Genomic DNA, 22,549 nt, shown 5'->3' with positions numbered 1-22,549 from the left:
TCTGACACATATGGGGTCTCCATAACCTTATTCTCATGTCACCCATTTCCGATTCTGTGGGTATATGTCAGCTAGTTTGAGATGGACTGTATTCATTCTGAACTTTCTGATGCATGCGGTTGATTCTCCAAGGCAGTCTAGGTTGATGTCCTTCCAGGACCTCTGATGCATGATTATATGGCTGCCATTGCTGTGTACGGATTTCCTTGATTATCCTCAAGGCATTGCCTGTGGGACCCTTAAGCCCACGCCAATTTGCAAGGGCAGGGGCACTTACTTCCTTTCCCTGATAACCATCATGTTCCACCTCTCCTCACCACTCCAGCTCTTCAAAGTCAGCCAGAACACAACACCAGCATGCTCTGGAGGGCTTTCCCTTCTGAGTGTGAAGACTTCTCCTTCTGTTGACTCCCACAGCACGTTCCTGAAGCTTTTGCTTATTTGTTTATTATCCTATTTTCTGACAGAAGCTAAAATTCTGGTTGATGTCACAGAAAACTAATGGTATATTATGCCTTTAGCCATCATTTTAGTGTTTCAAAAGTTATTTGTTTACTTTTCTTTGGTAAACTCTAATAACTGTCTTAGCTCAAAGACAATCTGCATCCTTTACAGCCATTGATTTCTCTCAGTGAATGTGACCATTCTGAGCTTTCCATAACTTTCTAAGCATTCTTCAATGGAGAGATAGCAGTCCATTGGGACTTTCCTCACAATGGTAGTTATAATCAGACATGTGTTCTTTAACCTTAAGAAATAATTATATGACACAAAAGATTCATAAACACAAACTTTTCATTTTTTAATAGGTAATATACTTAACAAATTAGCCCCCTCTCCAGCTCCCCACATGCAGCTACTCTGCTCGGCTGTATGGAGCAGCCATGCAGCTGTTAGTGGCCGCGCTCCTTTCCAACTGGCTGGACTAAGTGACTGGATCGGGTAGGTGGATGGCCAAGGAGTATCACTTCTTAAATGTTTTGAATATCACTTCATTATGAACGTAAATCAGGCCTTCTGACACTGCATACACATAAGGTCTAGTTCTTCTTTAGTGGTTGTAACCTAACTGCCACGGAGTGTGTTGACGTGCAGCCTTCACTGCAAAGTCTTTTAGCCTGCCCCCCTCTCACAGGGTTTACCTTGGGTCTGATGCGCAGCCTTAGTGCACAGAGAGCACTAGGCAGAGTTGGAAATCTTTCACAGAGCTCTTTCTGTTCAATCTGAGTGGGTATCCACCTTCTCACCTTCATGCCTTTTCTAGGGCTGTCTCCTCCTGCAGTGACACGTACCATGCCACCACGGAGTCCAGACAAGATAGGAAGACAGACGCATAAACAGATATTCAGTTATTATAGTGTGTGATGACACCACACAGGAACAGCTCGACCATTCTCTGGGGGAACACCAAGTGGTCTAGTGTTTCTGAAGTATGAAGGTGCGGTGATTTTGTATAAGGTAGTGGGGGCTAAATGGTATTTAAGGAACTCTGAACATTTTTCGGTAGGCATTGGGAAGTATCTGAAGGGTTTTAAGTAGAAAATCTTGTGATTAAGTTTCCACTTTAAGAATGCAAACTGTGAAAGTGATGTGGAGAATGGATGGGGGTCTGGAGGGAAAGGGGAACGCCAGGTTTGTAGCGTAGCAGACTAGTTTGTAGGCTGTAACAATCATCCACGTGAAGTGTAATGAGACCTGAATTAAGCAATGGCATGGAAACAAACTTGAAAGATATTTTCGGTACTGAATTTACTTGTTGGCTGATTGAATGGGCCAATAAAGAAGGAGGTCAAGATAGCTCCAGGTTCTGGTCCATGTTATTACATAGATGATGGTATTATATTGTGGTAAAGGGAGGAGAATCTGGTTTGCCCACAGAGGCGGGGTGGATGTGGCAGGTAGAAGAGGTTCAGCTCCATCTATCAATCCTCTCCACGTCTTTGAAAACCCTGTCAAAGTGTCACCTCCTCCATGAAGCCCTTCCTGATTGACCCAGCCAGCTGTGATCTCTGTGAGATTGTAATCTTGTCAAGATAATGAAAGAAAAATCTAGAATCATCTAGGCATCTTTTGCACTCCCTTTGCGTTAGAAACTGTCACATTACTAAACGGTCTTGGACAGTGGGACTGGACTGCCCTGGGTGTGGGCAATAAGCGGGTACATAGTCTGTATGGAACATAAGAACAACAATGAAGCCGACTAAAAGTTAGTCTGGTTTAATTAGCAGCATGTACCAGCAATTCTAAACAGTACCAGTGATGAAATGCCTCTCTTACTAAAAGTATTTTTGGTCTGTGTTTACAGTTTTAATAGTATACACGTAAGCTTCTAATTAGCACATTTTTAGTACTTATCCTTTGATAAAGAGCCCTAGTGGCGCAGCGGTTAAAGCAAAGTTCTGCTAACCGTAAGGTCAGTGGCTCACAATCACCAGTGGCTCCATGGGAGAAAGAGGTGGCAGTCTGCTTCTGCAGAGATTTACAGCTTTGGAAACCCTACAGGGTCGCTAGGAGTTGGAATTGACTCGACAGCAGTGGTTTTGTTTTTTAATGCTTTGATAAATGTTGTATACTACATGAAGGTTAGCTCAGAGAACTTCCCAGTTACAGAGTTGGCCCTGGACACATATGGATTCAGCTAACCAAAAAAAACAAAAACCAAACCCATTGCCAACCAGTTGATTCTGACTCATAATGACCCTGTAGGACAGAGTAGAACTGCCCTTTAGGGTTTTGAAGGCAGTAATCTTTACAGAAACAGACTGCCACACCTTTCTCCCCCAGAGCAGCTAGTGAGTTCCAACCACCAACCTGTAGGTTAGCAGCTGAGCACTTAACCACTGCACCACTAGGGCTCCTCATGGGCTCGGCTACATGTGTTCAAGAGTAAATTCGTAATTTCCCCATCACTGGCACTTCCTCCATGCAGCTTATGTCTCCAGCCCCTGTGGAAGTACATTCTCCTCCGTTTAAACAGTAGATTCTAAATGAACAAGGGTACCACAGTCATTGCAGAGACAAAGAGACAGAACTTGAGCCATTTCATTTCTGTCCTTTTATGTGACTGCTTTGAATTTTTGTGTGTAAAATTTTAAAGAGTGAAACAGTGCAAATTGTGAGGTGCGATGTTTTTGTTTGATTCAGTTCACGTGTGAAATGTTTTACTCAATTTGAATAACACCTTTACCACTGAGATTTATTTTCCTTAGTAAATTGTCATAGAACTAAAGAATTAATCAAGAAAATAAAACTTTAAATTAGTGGTACAATTTAGTAGTTGCCTAAAATTTATCGTTTGCAGACATTTCAGTTTTAATAAAATTCACCTACTAGTTAAAAAAAAGTTACTGGACAGTTATTTATATAAAGTAGACACAACTGAAGGCTCACGATTGAAATGGTTTAAGTAGATATAAAAATTGTTGACTAAATAGCGATGCATTTTCCCTTTTTTGTGTCACGTTATCTTTAAAATTTTTTTTACTTGCAGGATTTTATATATGAAGTTTAATAAAAGAAAATATCCACAGCCTATATTTATTTCCTGCCCATTTTTATGGTTCATTTCATGATTATTTCTGACAATATTTTTTCATATAGAGGAAGGAATTGTTAAAAGTGATCCACTCTGGACATCAAATATGCTAGCGACACCTGGTCGTGAAATATACATACTAAAATAATACAGTATACCCACTCCTCGCTTATTGACATGGTTAGGTTCCAAAGACCAGGTCATTATGCAAAAATTGGTGTTACGTAAAAATGAAAGATGACCAAATTAGATCACAAAATAGAGAATGACTACATTATTATGTAACCGCCAAATTGCATCGTTATGTAACTGCCAACTTATCACATTATATAACTAACAAATTAAATCATTGCATAACTGCCCAACCACCAAGAACCATGGCCCAGCCAAGCTGACACATAGTCTTCACCATCACAGCCAGCATTACTCTCCCCTCACATGTATGTCAGTAATGTGCAAGATAGTCAGATAGTAGATTTTTACTATTGTCATTAATGCAAAATGCCAGATAAGGAGATAGTAAGTGAAGAGTAGGTGTAGTAGTTTTCATACAGGAGCTCTGTTAGTGCAATGGTTAAGCACTTGGCCACTAACCAAAAGGTTGGTGGTTCGAACTCACCCAGTGGGTCTGTGAGAAAAAGACCTGGTGATCTGCTCCTGTAAACATTACTGTCTAGAAAACCCTATGGAGGCAGTTCTAATCTGTCACATAGGGTTGCTGTGAGTCAAAATAGACTCGATCACACCCGACAACAACAGGTTTTCCTAAGAATTTTAAAATGAGAGAATTCTAAACCTATAGTGACTTAAAAAAGGTATTTCCTCATATGAGGACTTAGGGCTGGTAGAGGGTTTTATCCTCTTACTGCATGTATTTATTTTAATTATTTTTAAGCATAGCAAATTCCCTACCATCAGAAATGAATGTATGAGGAAAACAATGGGAACAATAGCAGCAGCAATAACTGACAGTTGGGACATAAGTCACAGGCAAAAGTAACTATGATCTTCATTCCTTTCCAGAAAATTTTTGGTTGAAAAGATAAACCCCTTATAGACAGCTCTGCGTGTTCTGAATGTCGTAGGATTGATATACATAATTCTGGACAAGCAGAAAAGTAGCTCCAACATGCTGGTCAGGTGGAAAATTACAGTCGTGCCGTTTGGCTAAGTAGATCATTCTAGCACTAAAAATATTCTTTTTAGTCTCAGAGAGATAGGAAGACTAATATCTGTGTTTGTATACAGGGAATGCTCTTGATAAATTTTAATGCCTGTTTGCAACCCTGCATTCATTCATCTACTCATTTCTCCATTCAAGAAGGAGGGATGGCTGGTGTACCAGTCAGTGAGCCCCATCCTGCTGGTTAGAATATTCAGAATCTACACTGAGGTTTTCATAATCCCGTTGAAAGCCAGTGATGTGATCAGGACTAGCAGCTAGCTCTCTTCTCCACCCCAGCCTACCTTTTGCTCTCCTCCCAAGCATATATGCATAGAATGCTGGAGCTAGAAAGAATGTTCAATTGTGCCACTAGCATTGGGTGACAGTCCTCTGGCTAAATGGAAAGGTAACATAGTGTATTGGAAAGAGAGACTTAGAAGTGATTTCACAGCGTTGACCACAAGCGCTGAAGGAGGTGAAGTTGTATACGTAATTGTGTAGAGGAGGGAAGGGTGTTGTTGTGTGCCGTCAAGTTGATTTTGACTCTTAGCGACCCTATATGACAGAGTAGAACTGCCCCATAGAGTTGCCTAGGAGGGGAGGGTGGGTAAGTACTTTTATATTTTTGTAGTCCGACCTCTTAATCTTATTTCGAAGAAATTAAGGACCAATGAGACTGTGTGTCTATCTCAAGGTCAAAATGTGTTAGTATTTGAACATCCATGTTCAAATGAATATTCTCATTTTTAGTTATTCCCATGCTGTTTATAAATATCCCAATAGGTACTACATTTTGTCATGGTAGACAAGCAGAGCTTAAACTTCTCCCAGGCAGTCTCAGACAACCAATGGTCTCCATGTTACTATTTCAGAAAATCATGGTACAGGTGTGTATCGATTCCTTGAATAAGCCGTGAGGCTCCTGGCCTCTATGCCTTTGTTCTTCCTGTTTCCTCAGTCTTAAAATATCTCCCATGTCCCATTCACTGCTCTGATTGTCAAAGGGCTACTCATTAATTGAGGTTCAGCTCAAATATCACCTTTCTTTGGAGCCTTGCCCCAGTAGCTCCAGCAGGAGTTAATCCTCTGCACTTCCATGCAAAGTGGTTTGTATCTCTTTATAGTGTTGTTTCATTCTCCCATTTGTCATGCATCTTTATGTCCCGTTAGAAGGCAAACCCCATAAAGACAGGACTCTATCTAATGCCCTAACAACTATCATACAGGCCCCCCTGAGCCTGCTTTCGGCTCAGGCAAACATGAAGAAAACAGGAGTGGTAGTTAATCTTGCCTCACTTGTTAAATGTTCTTTTTTCACTTGTTAAATGGTAATCTCCTGGAGGACAAGAGGGTCTCTGTCTGTAACCTCCTTGCAGTTTGCCACAGCACTGGCACAGTTACACAATCCATAAGTTATGACTGACTTACCCAGGCAAGTAAAAGGGAAGTTAGGAGGCTGAGATTGGCTGTTAACTTTAGGGAGAGGAACCAGCTTCTGGAAACAGGGCTTTCACTTGGCTTTTCTGCCTCTAGTGTCCTTGTTTTTGGATCATGAGTCTAACCACATCTAGCTGTCACGTTTTAAGGTACTTCTTTTTGGTCAATTATCTTAACCTTTCTCTTCAGTTTTTTGAAAACCTCATCCTCATAACTTGCCCTTTCATTTGCTTTCATTTTTAATCTGAATTTTTGGAGACAATTGAATCAGGAAGTTTTAAAGTGAACTTGTTTAAGGTCTCAAAGCAGTTATAAATAAATAAATACTCAGAGGTTCTAAAGTTCTGCAGGTCCCTTGTCTCAATCTGGTCCTTGGAAACTCAATCCCAGAACCCAGTGCCGTCAAGTTGATTCCGACTCATAGTGACCCTATGAATCAGTCAGGGTTCATTTATTCTGAACAGAGGCTGATGAGCTGTGAGCAGGAATCATAGTGAGGGGTTTACTGGACATCAAGAACTAGCTAAAAATGAGAATATTCTTGCTGGAAAAAAGTTGGGACATTGTTCTATGTAGGGAGGTATGGGGAGTGTGAGCCCTAAAGCTGTCCCCCAGTTCAATCTCTGACTAACTGTGTCATCATGGACAAGGCCTTTAGCACCCCGGGTTCCGCTTCTTCATCTTTAAAGTGTGAGAGTTGGTGGTAATCTCAGATATGCTTATGTCATTATAACCCATGAAACTGTGAATCTATCCAGAACACTTGGAGATAAGTGACAGAAATTAATGAAGGAAATGGGTTGGATATATTGCTGGGAGAAAGATTAATTCAAAACAGAGAAAGACAGGGCTAAGAAAATAACTTAAGCTTATGGGGAGAGGAACATAAAGAGAAAATGGTAAGGCACGTGCTTAGCCTTAACCTTACTGGAAAAATGTTGTTGTTAGCTGCCTTTGAGTTGGACCCCAACTCCTGGGGACCCAACGCACAGCTGAATGAAACACTGCTTAGTTCTGTGCCATCCCTGTGATCAGTTGCAAATTGGACCACTGTGATTCATAGGGTTTTCAGTGGCTGATTTTTAGAAGTAGACCACCAGGCTTTTCTTCCTAGACCATCTTAGTGCGAAGCTCCACTGAATCCTATTAATCATCACGGCAACACATCCATTGACAGATGGGCTGCATAGGAGGTGCGTTGGCCAGGAATGCAATTCGGGAATCCTGTGTGGAAAGTGAGAATTCTATCACTGAACCACACAACCACGCTGGAAAATTAGGAAATGATAATGCAATCGTCAGGGTCATGTATGAAACGACTTACAGTTTGGATCTTGCAGTAACTACTTTGTCTGCTTGGGGAGCATTTCTTTTTCCTGTATCCTGGTTCTCAGGTTTGTTCCAGATGTTGAGATTACCAGATAAATACTTTTATAATCAGGGTAACAGAACTTATTCAATGACGTAGTAAATGCCTTTTTATTTTTCTGTGCTGCAGACATTATGTACATTTGACAATTACTAACTGAAGGTTCATGGACATTAAGAGGGAAATCTATTTCCTACCAAAAGCTCTCCCCTCTAAAACAAATGAAGTACATTTCCCATATGTCGAGCCAGTAGGCAGAACTTCCAAAAGAGGCATTTCACTGCTCTCCTCCTTCTTGGAAAAATGTAAAAATTCAGGTGATCTCAGAATATCCTATCTTCAGAGGGTAATGTGAATTGCATGTTTCCTACACAGAAAGATTCATGGAAAAAATTGCAAAATAGCATTGCTGTCGTTAGCTGCTGTTGAGTCGGTTCCCAACTCATGGCCATCTCATACACAATGGGATGGGATGGGATGGCTGTAATCCACTGGATTTTCATTGGTTTATTTTTCTGAAGTAGATTGCCAAGCCTTTCTTCTTAATCTATTTTAGTCTGGAAATTCCCCTGAAACCTGTTCAGCATCGTAGAAACATGCAAGTGTGTAATGATGGGTGGGTGGTGGCTGTGCTAAGGTGATCTGGCCGGGAATCAAAACTGGATCTCCTGCATGGAAAGCAAGAATTCTACCACTGGACCGCCGCTACCCCTTAGGCAGCAGCATTGTTGTTGTGGTTGCGTGCCCTTGCATTACAGCCATTGACAAACAAGTGAAGAAAATTCCTAGCGTCACTTATAGTAGGGAAATTATTGTCTACAAAAATTTCATGCTCTGTCCAACTAAATGGAATATATCAGAGTAATAGAAAACGTGATTATGGCTCAAGAAGCAATATGTAGTAATGGTTAATGAGCTAAAGAATAATGAACTCGAGGGTGAGTTTAAATTTTGGCCCACTAAATTATTAGCATCTAATTTTAGGGAAGCTCTTTACTACCTCAGTTTCCTCATCTATAAAACTGGGTTTTTAGGTTGATTTTAGGGAAGCTCTTTACTACCTCAGTTTCCTCATCTATAAAACAGGGTTTCTCATAACATATGTTGTGAGGATTAAATCAGTTAGAATATTTACTGTGTTTTATAACGGTACCTGGAATATAATAAGTAACTGATGAGAAATTATTATTTGCTACCTCTTTCAGTAGCTACAAAAGAAATATCAAGGATACCACGTGCTGCCATAACAGAAATACCACAAGTGGGTGGCTCCAAGAAAGAGAAATTTATTTCCTCACAGTAAAGTGAGCTAAAAGTCCAAATTCAGGGCATCAGCTCCAGGGGAAGACTTTCTTTCTTTGTTTGCTCTGAAGGAAGGTCTTTGTCCTCAATCTTCCCCTGGTCTAGGAGCTTCTCAGGTGCAGGGACCCTGGGTCCAAAGGATGTTCTCTACTCCCGGCACTGCTTTCTTGGTGGTATGAGGGCCCCAGCTTTCTACTTGCTTCCCTTTCCTTTTATCTATTGAGAGATAAAAGGTGGTGCGGGCCATGTCCCAGGGAAACTCCTTTACCTTGGAGTCAGGAAGGTGACCTGAGTAACAGTGGTATTATAATCCTACCCTAATCTTCTCAACGTAAAATTACAATCACAAAATGGAGGACAACCACACAATACTGGGAATCATGGCCTAACCAAATTGATACACACATTTTTGGGGGGACATAATTCAACCCACTACACCAAGGAAATGTGTTGTTTGATTTCTCAATAAATATTTGTTAGATGACCACTGTGTCTCATACAGTCCACTAATGAAGGTTAATTACTAGAAAATGGTACCTAAGGAAATTAAAGAATCATGCTTGAGAAATGAGGCAGAAATTATTGAAGTGGCAAATATCTGGTCCATTCAGAAGAACAGATCTGATTTTATTTTTGTTTTCACCTTTCAGGAGAAAAATCCTGTAATGAACAACTTTACATTAAGAGAGGTTCCATATACTTTGTCTCACCGGGGGACCCATTTAAACTGGAGTGTCCTGTGACATACTGTGCTAACCGACCTAACGTAACCTGGTGCAAGTTCAAAGGAATACAATGCTTAGCTCTTTGGGATGGACTTCGGCAACACACAAGTTGGGAAGAAAGGAAGAATATTTCAACTTTTATTCTGCATTTTGAACAAGTGCTTGCTAGTGACAATGGGTCATACCGATGTATGGCTGATACGTTTACATCTGGACTTATTACAAGCCACTCAGTAACCATTTCTGTGACGGGTGAGTTCTAGACATTGAGACCATCTAATGCCTTTCTTGCCATTTCAAGGAAAAGAAGGACCCAGATTCTAATGTTATTGGGTTAGACACTGACCTAATGTAACACATCAGAAGTTTACTGTGTCCCACAGATTGTGGTGGACACGTATATGTGTATAAATCATATATAAAAGGTATTGATCTTGTCTTTAAGGGGTATTCAAATCTGTTTGGTAAGTCCAAATGTGTATCAGTGATATTTGGGAAGAGTTACAAAGTGAGTGCCAATAGAAGACAGCTCAATTATTTGTCCTTGGGTTAATTTCTTCTTTCTTTTTTTCTGTTTTTGACTTTTGTTGGTTATAATTCTTTGAAGTTGCATGTGCGGTGCTGAAACAATTAAAATAAATAAATAAATAAAAAGAAACAATTACACACTTGTAAATAGTTCAGTTTGCATTAGGGAAAAGGACACACATATACTCCCTAATGAATTTTAGAAATAGCTTCAATTGCTCATATGCAAGTTCAAACTGAAGCTGAAGAAAATGAGAATAAGTCCAGGAGAGTCAAAGTACAACCTTGAGTATTTCCCATCTGAATTTAGAGACCACCTTGAGAATAGATTTGAAACACTGAACACCAATGACTGAAGACCAGAAGAGTTGTGGTATGACATCAAGGACATAATACATGAAGAAAGCCAGAGATCATTTAAAAAACAGGAAAGAAAGAAAAGACCAAAATGGATGTCAGAAGAGACTCTGAAACTTGCTCTTGAACGTTGAGTAGCTAAAGCAAAAGGAAGAAATGGTGAAGTAAAAGAGATGAACAGAAGATTTCAAAGGTTGGCTCTAGAAGACAAAGTAAAGTATTATAATGACATGTGAAAAGACCTGGAGGTAGAAAACCAAAAGGAAAGAACACATTCAGCAGTTTTCAAGCTGAAAGAAGTGAAGAAAAAACTCAAGCTCTGCGTTGCAATATTGAAAGATTTTACTGGGAAAATATTAAATCATGTGGGAAGCATCAAAAGAAGGTGAAAGAAATACCCGGTGTCACTATACAGAAAAGAATTTGTTGACATTCAACCATTTCAGGAGGTAGGATATGATCAGGAACTGATGGTACTGAAGGAAGAGGTCTAAGCTGCACTGAAGTCATTGGTGAAAAACAAGGCTCCAGGAATTGACAGAATGCCAATATAGCTGTTTCAACAAACGGATGCAAGCTGGAAGTGTTCACCGTCTATGCCAAGAGATTTAGAAGACACCTACCTGGCCAACTGACTGGAAGAGATCCATATTTGTTCCCATTCCAAAGAAAGGTGATCCAACAGAATGCAGAAATCATCAATCAGTATCTTTAATATCACACAACTAAAATTTTGCTGAAGATTATTAAAAGGCAGCTGCAGCAGTAAATTGATAGACAACTGCCAGAAATTCAAGTGGGATTCAGAAGAGGACATGGAACAAGGGATATCATTTCTGATGTCAGTTGGATTCTGGCTGAAAGCAGAGAATACCAGAAAGATGTTTATCTGTATTTTATTGACTATGCAAAGACATTGAACTGTGTGGATCATAACAAACTATGGATAACATTGCGAAGAATGGTAATTCCACACCATTGAATTGAGCTCGTTAAGAACCTGTACACAGATCAAGTGGCAGTAGTCTGAACAGAACAAGGGAAAACTGCATGGTTTAAAGCCAGGAAAGTTGTGCATCAGGGTTGTATCCTTTCACCATACTTATCCAATCTGTATGCTGAAAAAATAATCTGAGAAGCTGGACTATATGAAGAAGAACTCAGCTACAGGTTTGGAGGAAGACTCATTATCAGCTTACATTATGCAAATATCACAACCTTGCTTCTTGAAAGTGAAGAGGACTTGAAGTACTTAGTGTTGAAGATCAAAGACCACAGCCTTCAGTATGGATGACACCTCAACATAAAGAAAACAAAAACCCTCACAACTGGACTGATATGCAACATCATGATAAACAGGGAAAAGATTGAAGTTGTCAAGGATTTCATTTCACTTGGATTCACAATCAACACTCATGGAAGCAAGAGTCAAGAAACCAAAAGGCGCGTTGCATTGGGCAACTCTGCTGCAAAAGATCTCTTTAAAGTGTTAAAAAGCAAAGATAACACCTTGAAGACTAAGGTGTGCCTGACCCAAGCCATGGTGTTTTCAGTCTCCTCATATGCATGCAAAAGCTGGACAATGAATAAGCAGGACTGAAGAAGAATTGACAACTTTGAATTGTGGTGTTGGAGAAGAATATTGAGTATGCCATGGACTGCGAAAAGAACAAACAAATCTGCCTTGGAAGAAGTAAGAACAGAATTCCCCTTAGAAGCAAGGATGGTAAGACTACATCTCACATACTTTGGACATGTTATCAGGAGGGATCAGTCCCTGGAGAAGGACATCATCATTGGTAAAGTAGAGGGTCAGAGAAAAAGGAGTAGACCCTCAGCAATATGGACTGACACAGTGGCTGCAACAAAGGGCTCAAGCATAACAATGATAAAAGGATGGTGCAGAAGTGGGCAGTGTTTTGTTTCGTTGTATATAGGGTCACTAAGAGTCGGAACTGACTCGGTGGCACCTAACAACAACAACATACGTATATGTATATACATATATACACATAAATATATATATATGTATAGGAGCCCTGGTGGTACAGTGGTTAAGAGCTCCCCTGCTAATCAGAAGGTTGGCAGTTCTAATCCACGAACCACTCCTTGAAAACCCTATGGGGCAGTTCTACTCTGTCCTATAGGGTCACTATGAGTTGGAATCAAATTGACAGCAGTTTCATTTTTTTATTGTTGTTGTTATATTGCAAAATATACATACACATACATAAATACATATGCAAAAAATAAGTCAGACTTGATCAAAGGTCTAAATGTAAGAGCTAAAACTATAAAACTCGTGGAAGAAAACACAGGGACAAATCTTCCTGACTTTGGATTTGGCAACAGTTTCTTAGATATGATGTGAAAAGCATAGTAACAGAAGAAAAAAATAGATGAATTGACTTCATCAAAATGAAAAACTTCTGTGCATCTAAAGACAATATCAAGACAGTAAAAAGACCATCTATAAAATGGGAGAAAATATTTGCATGTCATTTATCTGATAAGGGTCTAGAGTCCAGAATATGCAAAGAACTCTTACAAGTCGGTAACAAACAACCTGCTTACAAAATAGGTGAAGTACTTGAATAGATAATTCTCCAAAGAAGATACACAAACGGCTAACAAGCACATGAAAAAGGTGCTCCGCGTTATTAGTCATTAGGAAAATTCAAATCAAAGCCACAATGAGATACCACTTCATGCTTACTGAAAAACCACTTCTGTAAAGGCAATTCCATCTCATGGCGACCCTATAGGACAGAGTAGAACTGCTCCCATAGGGTTTCCAAGTCTGTAAATCTTTATGGAAGCAGATTGCCATATCTTTCTCCTGTGGAGCAGCTGGTGGGTTTGAACTGCCAACCTTTCAGTTAGCAACCAAGAACTCAACTGTGGGTTGCACCACAAGGGCTCCTTTCACATCTAAGATGCCTATTATCAGGAAAATGAAAAATAACAAGTGTTGGCAAGAGTGAGGAGAAATTGGAACCCTTGTGAATTGTTAGTGGGAGTGTAAAATTCTACAACTGCTGTGGAAAATGGTTTGGCATTTCCTCAAACGTTAAACGTAGAATTACCATATGACCTAGCAATTCTACTCCTTGGTATATACCCAAAAGAATTGAAAACAAGTGTTCAAACAGAACTTGTACACTGATGTTCATAGCAGCGCTGGTCACAGTAGCCAAAGGTGCAAACAACCCAAATGTTTGTTGACTGATGAATGGATAAACAAAGTATGGTACATCCACACAAGGAAATATTTTTGGCCATATAAAAGAATGAAGTATTGATACACGCTACAACATGGATTAACATGGAAAACATCATGCTAAGTGAAAGGAGTCAAACACAAAAGGTCACATGTTCTGTGATTCCATTGATATGAAATACTCAAAACAGGCAAATGCAGAGACAGAAAACAGATTAGAGGTTGCCAGCAACAGGGGTAGAAAAAGGGAATGGGAGGTGATCACTTAATGGGTCCAGGGTTTCCTTTTGGGGTTTTAAAAACATTCTGGAACTAGATAGTGGTGATGGCTGTAAAACATTGCAAATGTAGTAAATATCACTGAATTGTACACTTTCAAATGGCTAAAATGGTAAATTTTAAGTTATATGAGTTTTACAGTAGCAGAGTATATTTGGATCAAAGAAGAGCACTCATCCTGAAGGTTATTGCAAAAGAGAAACTTCAAAGAGGTTTGGTGCAGTGTTCGCATGTTTGAAATGTTATGCACAGCCTCCTATGTTTCTTTGTTTTATGGACACCGTTGCCGTGAATGCGTAAATTTTGGTATTTTTAAAAATTCATTTCCTTACTTAGTAGGCACAGTCCAGAGTCAGTCTTTAAACTCAAAGTTGCTCAGTGAAGGAATCCCTTTAAGTCTCGTTAGAGTCCTTTAAAATAACTCTAAGGTAGCCTGGTGAGGGAAAGCACAGTGATCTGGTGATAGCTGCAACTCTCTTTCATGCAGCATGGAAGTACAAAGGGAATTGACGGCAGAGCTGGAGAGATCCCGCTTTTGCAAATTTGGGAGCAAACTGAATGGTAGTTACCTGTGACCTTCTGTGCACTGGCCTGTAAACTGTTTTAAACGACTTTCTTTTCTATAACATATACCATAGTACCTGGCTCCTGGTAGGTACTCAGGAGCTATTTCTCAGTAAATCAATTAGTTAAAGAACATAACCTACCCAAAGTGTAAAAACTGCTTAAAGCAGCCTGGAGAAGCCTATATTGAGGAGGTACAGAATGTACACCTTCTGGAGAGAACTGCACTATTAATTCATACCTTCGAGAGAAAATATTGAAAATTTAAAGTACAATTTTTTCAACCGGCAAAATAAATGAATAACAATAAGAAAAGCTTGAAAAACATTTCTTTCAGGATAAAATGATTAAGTGCTATAGAATAGTTTATATAATATGTTGTTGTTGTTAGGTGTCATCCAGTTGGTTCCAACTCATGGCAACCCCATGGACAACAGAATGAAACACTACCCAATCCTGTGCCATCTTCACGATTGTGGTTGTGCTTAGGCCCATGGTTGCAGCCACTGTGTCAATCCATCTCATTGAAGGTCTTTCTCTTTTCGATGGCCCTCTAATTTGCCAAACTTGATGTCCTTCTTGAGGACATTCTTCATGATGTCCCTCTTGATAACATGTCCAAAGCATGTGACAGGAAGTTTTTCCATCCTAGCTTCCAAGGAGCATTCAAGCTGTACTTTTTCCAAGACAGATTTGTTCATTCTTCTGGCAGTCCATGGTATATTCAATATTCTTCACCAACACCATAATTCAAAGGCGTCAATTCTTCTTCAGTCTTCCTTATTCATTGTTCAGTTTTCACATGCATATGAGGTGATTGGAAATACTATGGCTTGGGTTGGGCACACCTTAGCCCTCAAAGTGACATCTTTGCTTTTTAATACTTCAAAGAGGTCTTTTGCAGCAGACTTGCCCAATGCAATATGTCGTTTGCCTTCTTAACTGCTGCTTCCGTAAATTTTTTTTCCCGTGGGCATTGATTGTGGATCCAAGTAAAATGGAGCCCTTGATAACTTCAATATTTTCTTCATTCGTCATGATGGTATTTACTGGTCCAGTTGGTAGGATTTTTCTTTTCTTTATGTTGCAGTGCAATCCATATTTAGTCTATAGTCTGGAAGCTCCGCTGAAACTTGTACACCAAGGGTGACCCTGCTGGTATTTGAAATAACAGTGGCAAGACTTCCAGTATCACAGCAACACGCAAACCACCACAGTACGACAAACTGACGGACACGTAGTGGTTATATAATATATATGTTTATTAATATAATATATAATAAAATTAAATTTAGGTACATGGAATTCACCTTCCTTGGAAGAGAAGTCTTATATAAATTTGCATTGTGTTTGTGTGTGCCAAAATAAGACATTTTCTTTTAAATTTAGCCTTGTTTCATGGGAACCAATTTACTTCTGTCCCACAGGGGGGAATTTAGTTGGAGTCAGAGACAAGCTAATACTTCCTTGTCACGCAAACGTCTCCCAGGAGTATTACAGTTTCTCCTCTATCCCATCTTTGGATCATCCCATGGCTGTTGCACATAGTTGTAGAGTTCGAAAAGTATACTAGGGACCAAGTGAACGCTGAAATTAGGATCAACAATCTGTCTACCCTGGAGGAGCAGGATCTAACTTCAGGGGAAAGAGAGGCAGCATGTCCTCTTCAAAGCCTGTGTCCTGAGGGGATGTGTTTATTACTGTGGGACTAGAACAGAGCACAAAAGATGAAATGATGAGAGGAAGTCCAAGAGCCAAGTAGAAGACATATTAACGGTCTTATAAATCTTGTTTTCTATTCTCCTTGTTTCGTGCTCTCCTACCTTCCTTATCACTCCCTCTCTTGTTGTTTTATTAATTAATGCCCTTACCCCCTTTGGGAACTCCCCAGGACTTTGCTTTTGTACTACTATTGTCTGTCAACACTCTTCTACTCTGTGACTTATTCTTTCCTACAGCTTCTACGTGCATCTCAGACCTTCATTACCTTCCATCTAAACAATTTCAAGTAATTGTCTGGCTGGACTCCTTGTCTTTAGTGTTTCCCCATTTTGGTTCATTTCAGCAAAAATCTTCCTAATACTCCTGTTTCATAATGCCATTCTTCTTTTGAGCCCCCTTCAAGCATTCACAGTGTTCGTATTCGGTTCATGCTTTTTAACCAACTTTCCTGGCCTTCCACAGTCTGTCCCACACAGAGCTTCTCAGCTCCAGCCTAACAGCACTACTTGGCGTTGGCTTGTCTTCCTCATGGCCCATTCCACACTACTCTCACACTTGCAGGGCACCCATTCATCTGTCCCCATCTATCAAAGTTCTACCCCTCTTATCAAGGGCAACTCATTTCCCAAGTCCTCAGTGAAACCATCCACAGTCACCTTAGGGGATTCCTGTTTACCAATTTTTATGGCATTTAAGGTCTGTACCTCTTATTTATTACCATTTCCTTGTACTGTAGTAATGTGTGGAAATGTCTTTTGTCCAATAAAGAATTATAATGTCTTAGGAGGCAGAAACTGCACCATATTTCAGTGGGTCATCTCTGCTTCCTTTATAAGAGTTAGGGGTTGACAACTCATTTGTGGATTTTCTTTTAGCGAAGTGGTGAAAACAGAGATAACAGGGAAAGGGAGGAAGATAAATTCCTTTTCCTTCTGTACCCAGGAGTGCTCAGTAAACAGAGTATGAGGTAAGGAGAGAAATATAGTCAGGACTTATGTTCCAGGATGATGCTTTAAATAAATACATTTTGGAGGTATAATGAAAAAGTATTTTATGTTTTTCCCTGAAATATCTTTCTTTAGGGATTTTGGGAATTTTCTTAATTTTGTATCTGATTCTCCTTTGCTTTTTATGGTCAATTTGGTTTTTGTAAGAACAAGTTTGTGACAGAGTAGGAACTTGGATGCTCATGGGAAAGCGATAGTCTCCCAAAATGAAGACAAATACTTTCCAGAGCAAACCAAAGTCCCAAGAGAGAAGATGACAGAGCTAGGGAACAGTCTCTGGAACAAGCATTGGCCTTCAACTCTGTCCTCTTCAACCAGCCCTTGGCTACTCCCTGCTTAGGGACCCACGAAGGTGGGTGGTCACTATCTGTGCAGGAAAGTAGGGGCAGGACATGGGCAGGAAAAGACAGGCACAATCTTTGTTTCACATTGAGTGCCCAGCAAGTCACCCTGCTTCCATGGAAGCTTACTTGGAGCATCTGTTCAAGGTGTGTCTTGTTATTTCAGGTGCTAGAAGGTGTCATACAGGCTGTATTATGTCACAATACATAAATGAATGGGGAGGAAAGATCAAAGCAGACAGATGAAGGTTACGTTGTTTCTACACAGTTTTTCTGTGAGTCTCAAAATGAATCCAGAAATTTACTTTGTGCTCTTGATCTCAAAGTGATGATCCACACATCATGCAAACTGTCGTTGGACTGAAATATTGTTAGTGTGCAAACACAAGCCCTCTCAGAGACAAGATCTGATACTGGACACGCCTGAGAGTGCGCCCTTCTTGTTTTCATAACCAGTTTCAACTCTCTATCTTGTTTTTCTATTTCAGCACGGACTCAAAATAATTCAGAACACCTTCTAATCAGTAAGTATCAAATTAGTCATTTAAAATTAAGAAAACTAGATTGTTTAGTAGTTGGAGAACTCACAGTAAAAGTTGGATCTTAGCGAGTAGATTTGGTTTGTGTTAGGTTATCATGTTGTGGACCTTAGTCTCTATTCCTATCCATGCCCCTTCCCCAGAGGGCTGGGCCTGCCACCCTTGGCAATGACTTGGGTACCCGACCAACCTTAGCAGCAGCTGGAGCAGGGAAAACACAGCCTTTACTTTTGCTCTAAATTACTAAACCATTTTATGTCTGGCTCCATTTGCCACTGACGATCTTTACCTAAAACCAAGCATCTAGAGAAGCAACTCATACATATAACAGAGTATCTTAGTCCAGTAGTTTTCATACTGTGTAACAGTAACCTGTAATAAAAAGTACGTCTTATACCCTAACCCATAATACAAACATACACGTACGTGAATAACTGAAATAAAAGTTTCCCAAAGCTGTGTTTATCCCAAGCCAGGGTTTCTCAACCTTGGCAGTATTGACATTTCAAGCATTTAATCACATAAGGATCGAGGGGAAGCTGTCTTGTGCATTGCACGGTGTTTAGCATCACCCCTGGCCTCTACTCACTAGATGCTGGCTCCCCAGCCTTGTGATAGTCAAAAATGCCTCCAGACATTGCCAAATTGCCCCAGCTGAGAACCATTGCTCTAGCGTGTGTAATATATTCTGATATTTTCTCTTCTGCTCTGCTTCGTTTTCAAAAATATGCTGTTTGTGACCTACTGAATTATTTTCATGACCTACAAATAAATTGAACCCAGTGTGGACAAATGAGTCCTTAATGTCCATTATCATTGATTAATAGTAACCAGTGCCAGCTGTATACCCACGTGACCAAAGAGTTATGAGGCAAGGAAAGGTTGCCATGTTGAAGGAACTTTATTATCAGAAAGATATGGGCTGGAGTCCCAACTGCCACTCACTGGCTATCCGACCTTGGGCCAGTCTTAGAACAATAAAATGCATCGCAATCATGGAACTGAATACAAATTATGGCTTCCTACTTTTCTTAAGTGGTAAATATGAGAGTTAAATAAGATAATGTAAATGAACAGCATTGATGAGGTACTTTCTGAGAGCTATTATGGATCTCTACAGAGGATTAACCCTAGCCTAAAAAAGGGCTTTTGCAAAAAATAAAGTATAATTTAGGGTGGCATATGCTTAGCAATAAAACAAGAGGTGGGTAAGGGCACCGAGGTAGGGGATTCTCAGGAAAGGCTTCCTGGAGGGAGGGGATGGAGGTGTCCGCCTGTAACCTCCTTCATTCAGGTTCTGATAACACAGAAAACCGGTTGCTCTCAAGAAGATTTCAACTCTGGCAACCCCGTGTATTGCAGAATAGAACTGCACTCCGTAGGGTTTTCAAGGCTTCAACCTTTTGAAGCAAATCACCAAGGCTTTCTTCTCAGGTGCCTCTGGGTGTTTTGGAACTGCCTACCTTTGGGTTAGTAGTGGAGCAATGAACTATTTGTACCACCCAGGGACCCCAACAAAGTAGGAGGCATTGAAAATGCTAATATATCTCAGAGTTCCTGACTGTCTTTAGCATTTGCCAACATTTCAGATGCAACCAGTGCCTCAGGACCTCCCTCCCAGGATGAAACAGCAAACAGAAAATGGCTCCTTTATAGTTTGCTTCCTTTGGGGGGATTATCTCCACTCCTCATTACCTGTTTCTGCCTGTTCTGCTGCCTGAGAAAGTGCCAAGGTGAGTTTCGCCAAGGTGGGTTTCATTTTCCCTCTTCCCCTCTGCACCTACAGTTGGGTTTCTCTATTCCTGGGACCGGTAGATTTTTACCTGGATTCAGCTGTTGTCTTTCGTGATCTTCTGGGATATGCCATGGACAATGATTTCTTGGGTGGCGTTTCATACACTAAAGATCCAAATGGATTAATTCAAGCTCACTCAAGTCATGGAGCAGGCATGCTCAGTACTATATCACAGTCCTTCTGTCAGGGATATGGTAAGAAGGGCACATGGCTGGGAATTTCTCCTTCAATTTGTGTGAATCTTAGGATTTTTTTTTTTAGGATTGTGTCAGAAGAAGCTCTTATAAACCTTGAGGAGGTTGAAATGATCTCTCAGATCATGCCTTTATGATTTGAGTAATTTTGTCTCATCCTTTTTCATAGCCACACCACAGCATCCCAGTCATACACACTCTTGTTGCCGGTTCTGACACGCTACATGCTTGAACTGAGCCCTAACTCAACAATAATGTGTTCGAAAAATGCATGTTTGATTATGATGGGAGAGAGAGAGAGCCAGTGCCGTCGAGTCGATCTTGACTCATAGCGACCCTATAGGACAGAGTAGAACTGCCCCATAGAGTTTCCAAGGTTATGATGGGAGGGGCGTGATATTTTGAAAACAATTACCGTCTGCTTATGTAAAACATCCTTCAACTCACAACCACTTACACACCGTAAGACAGGTAACGTCCTTCAACCTCACAACTACTTACACACTGGTAAGACAGGTTCGCATGGACAATTTTGATCTAGTTGTGGCCTAAACCACTTCAGTTCTCTCTTTTATCCTCTCTTCCATTTTCTCCCATCCCCTTTCCACAACACAGTCACAGAATAACTATGTTGTTGTTGTTAGGTGTTGTCGAGTCAGTTCCCAATCATAGCAACCCTATGTACAGCGGAACAAAACACTGCCTAGCCCTGCACCATCCTCACAATTGTTGTTACATTTGAGCCCGTTGTTGCAATCCCTGTGTCAATCCATCTTGTTGAGGGTCTTTCTCTTTTTTGATGACCCCCTAGTTTACCAAGAATGATGTCCTTCTCCAGGAACTGGTCCATTTCGATAACATATCCAAAGTACGTGAGGCACAATCTCACCATCTAAGAAGCATTCTGGCTGTACTTCTTCCAAGACAAATTTGTTCATTCTGCTGGCAGTCTGTGAATTCAATATTCTTTGCCAACACCATAATTCAAGTGTATCCATTCTTCTTTGGTCTTTCTTATTCATTGTCTAGCTTTTGCATGAATATGAGGCAATTGGAAATGTTATGGCTTGGGTCAGGCACATTTTAGTCCTCAAAGTGACATCTTTGCTTTTTAACGCTTTAAAGAGGCTTAAAAAGCAGCAGATTTGCCCAATGCAATACGTCATTTGATTTCTTGACTGCTGCTTCCATGGGTGCTGATTGTGGATCCAAGTAAAATGAAATCCTTGACAACTTCATTATTTTCTCCATTTATCATGATGTTGCTCTTTGGTCCACTTGTGAGGATTTTTGTTTCCTTTATGTTGAGGCGTAATCCATACTGAAGGCTGTGGTCGTTGATCTTCATTAGTAAGTGCTTCAAGTCCTCTTCACTTTCAGCAAGCAAGGTGGTGTCATCTGCATTTGGTAAGTTATTAATGAGTCTTCCTCCAATCCTGATGCTGTATTCTTCTTCATATGGCCCAGCTTCTTCAATTATTTGCTCAGCATACAGATTGAACAAGTATGGTGAAAGGATACAAACCTGATGTACATCTTTCCTGATTTTAAACCACATAGTATCCCCTTCTTCTGTTTGAATGACTGCCTTTTTGTCTATGTACAGGTTCCACATGAACACAAGTGTTCTGGAATTCCCATTCTTCACAATGTTATCCATAGTTTGTTATGATCCACACAGTCAAATGCCTTTTCATAGTCAATAAAACACAGGTAAACATCTTTCTGGTATTCTCTGCTTTCAGCTAAGATCCAACTGACATCAGAAATGATATCCCTCATTCTACATCCTCTTCTGAATCCAGTTAGAATTTCTGGCAGTTCCCTGTTGAAGTAGTTCTCGAATTATCTTCAGCAAAATTTTTTCTTGAGTGTGATATTAATGATGTTGTTTGATAATTTCTGCATTCTGTTGAATCACCTTTCTTTGGAATGGGAACAAATATGGATCTCTTCCAGTCAGTTGGCCACGTAGCTGCCTTCCAAATTTCTTGGCATAGACTAATGAATGCTTCTAGCGTTGCATATTCATTTATTGAAACATCTCTATTTGTATTCTGTCAATTTCTCGAGCCTTGTTTTTCCCCAGTGACTTCAGTGCAGCTTGAACTTCTTCCTTTCAGTACCATTAATTCTTTATCAGATGCTACTTCCTGAAATGGCTGAACATTCATCAGTTCTTTTTGCTACAGTGACTGTGTATATATTCCTTCCATCTTCTTTTGATGCTTCCTGGGTCATTCAGTGTTTTACCCATAGAATCCTTCAATATTGCATGTGGATGCTTGAATTTTTTTCTTCAGTTCTGTCAGCTTGAGAAATGCTGATTGTGTTCTTTTCTTCTGGTTTTCTAACTCTGGGTCTTTGCATATGTCATTATAATACTTTGTCTTCTTGAGCTGTGCTTTGAAATCTTCTGTTCAGCTCTTCTATTTCATCATTTCTTCCATTTGCCTTATCTACTCTGTGT

General features: G+C 40.1%; 1 protein-coding gene across 2 annotated transcripts in view; it reads left to right on the top strand.

Moving 5' to 3' along the window:
• BTLA (B and T lymphocyte associated) overlaps positions 1 to 22,549 on the top strand; it is a 49,831-nt gene that overhangs the window by 14,630 nt on the left and 12,652 nt on the right. The window contains exons 3-5 of one of the 2 annotated variants that reach the window (XM_023551821.2): positions 9,459 to 9,785; positions 18,040 to 18,075; positions 19,662 to 19,823. In XM_023551821.2, the coding sequence (XP_023407589.1) occupies positions 9,459 to 9,785; positions 18,040 to 18,075; positions 19,662 to 19,823 (525 nt within the window). The remainder of the gene's footprint in view (positions 1 to 9,458; positions 9,786 to 18,039; positions 18,076 to 19,661; positions 19,824 to 22,549) is intronic. The other variant, XM_023551822.2, reaches the window with a different exon arrangement.

The sequence above is a fragment of the Loxodonta africana genome, chromosome 1 (genome assembly GCF_030014295.1).
Source record: "Loxodonta africana isolate mLoxAfr1 chromosome 1, mLoxAfr1.hap2, whole genome shotgun sequence".
Classification (NCBI taxonomy): Eukaryota; Metazoa; Chordata; class Mammalia; order Proboscidea; family Elephantidae; genus Loxodonta; species Loxodonta africana.
Note: the sequence above shows the minus strand (reverse complement) of the source record. Positions and strands in the feature narration are given on the sequence as shown.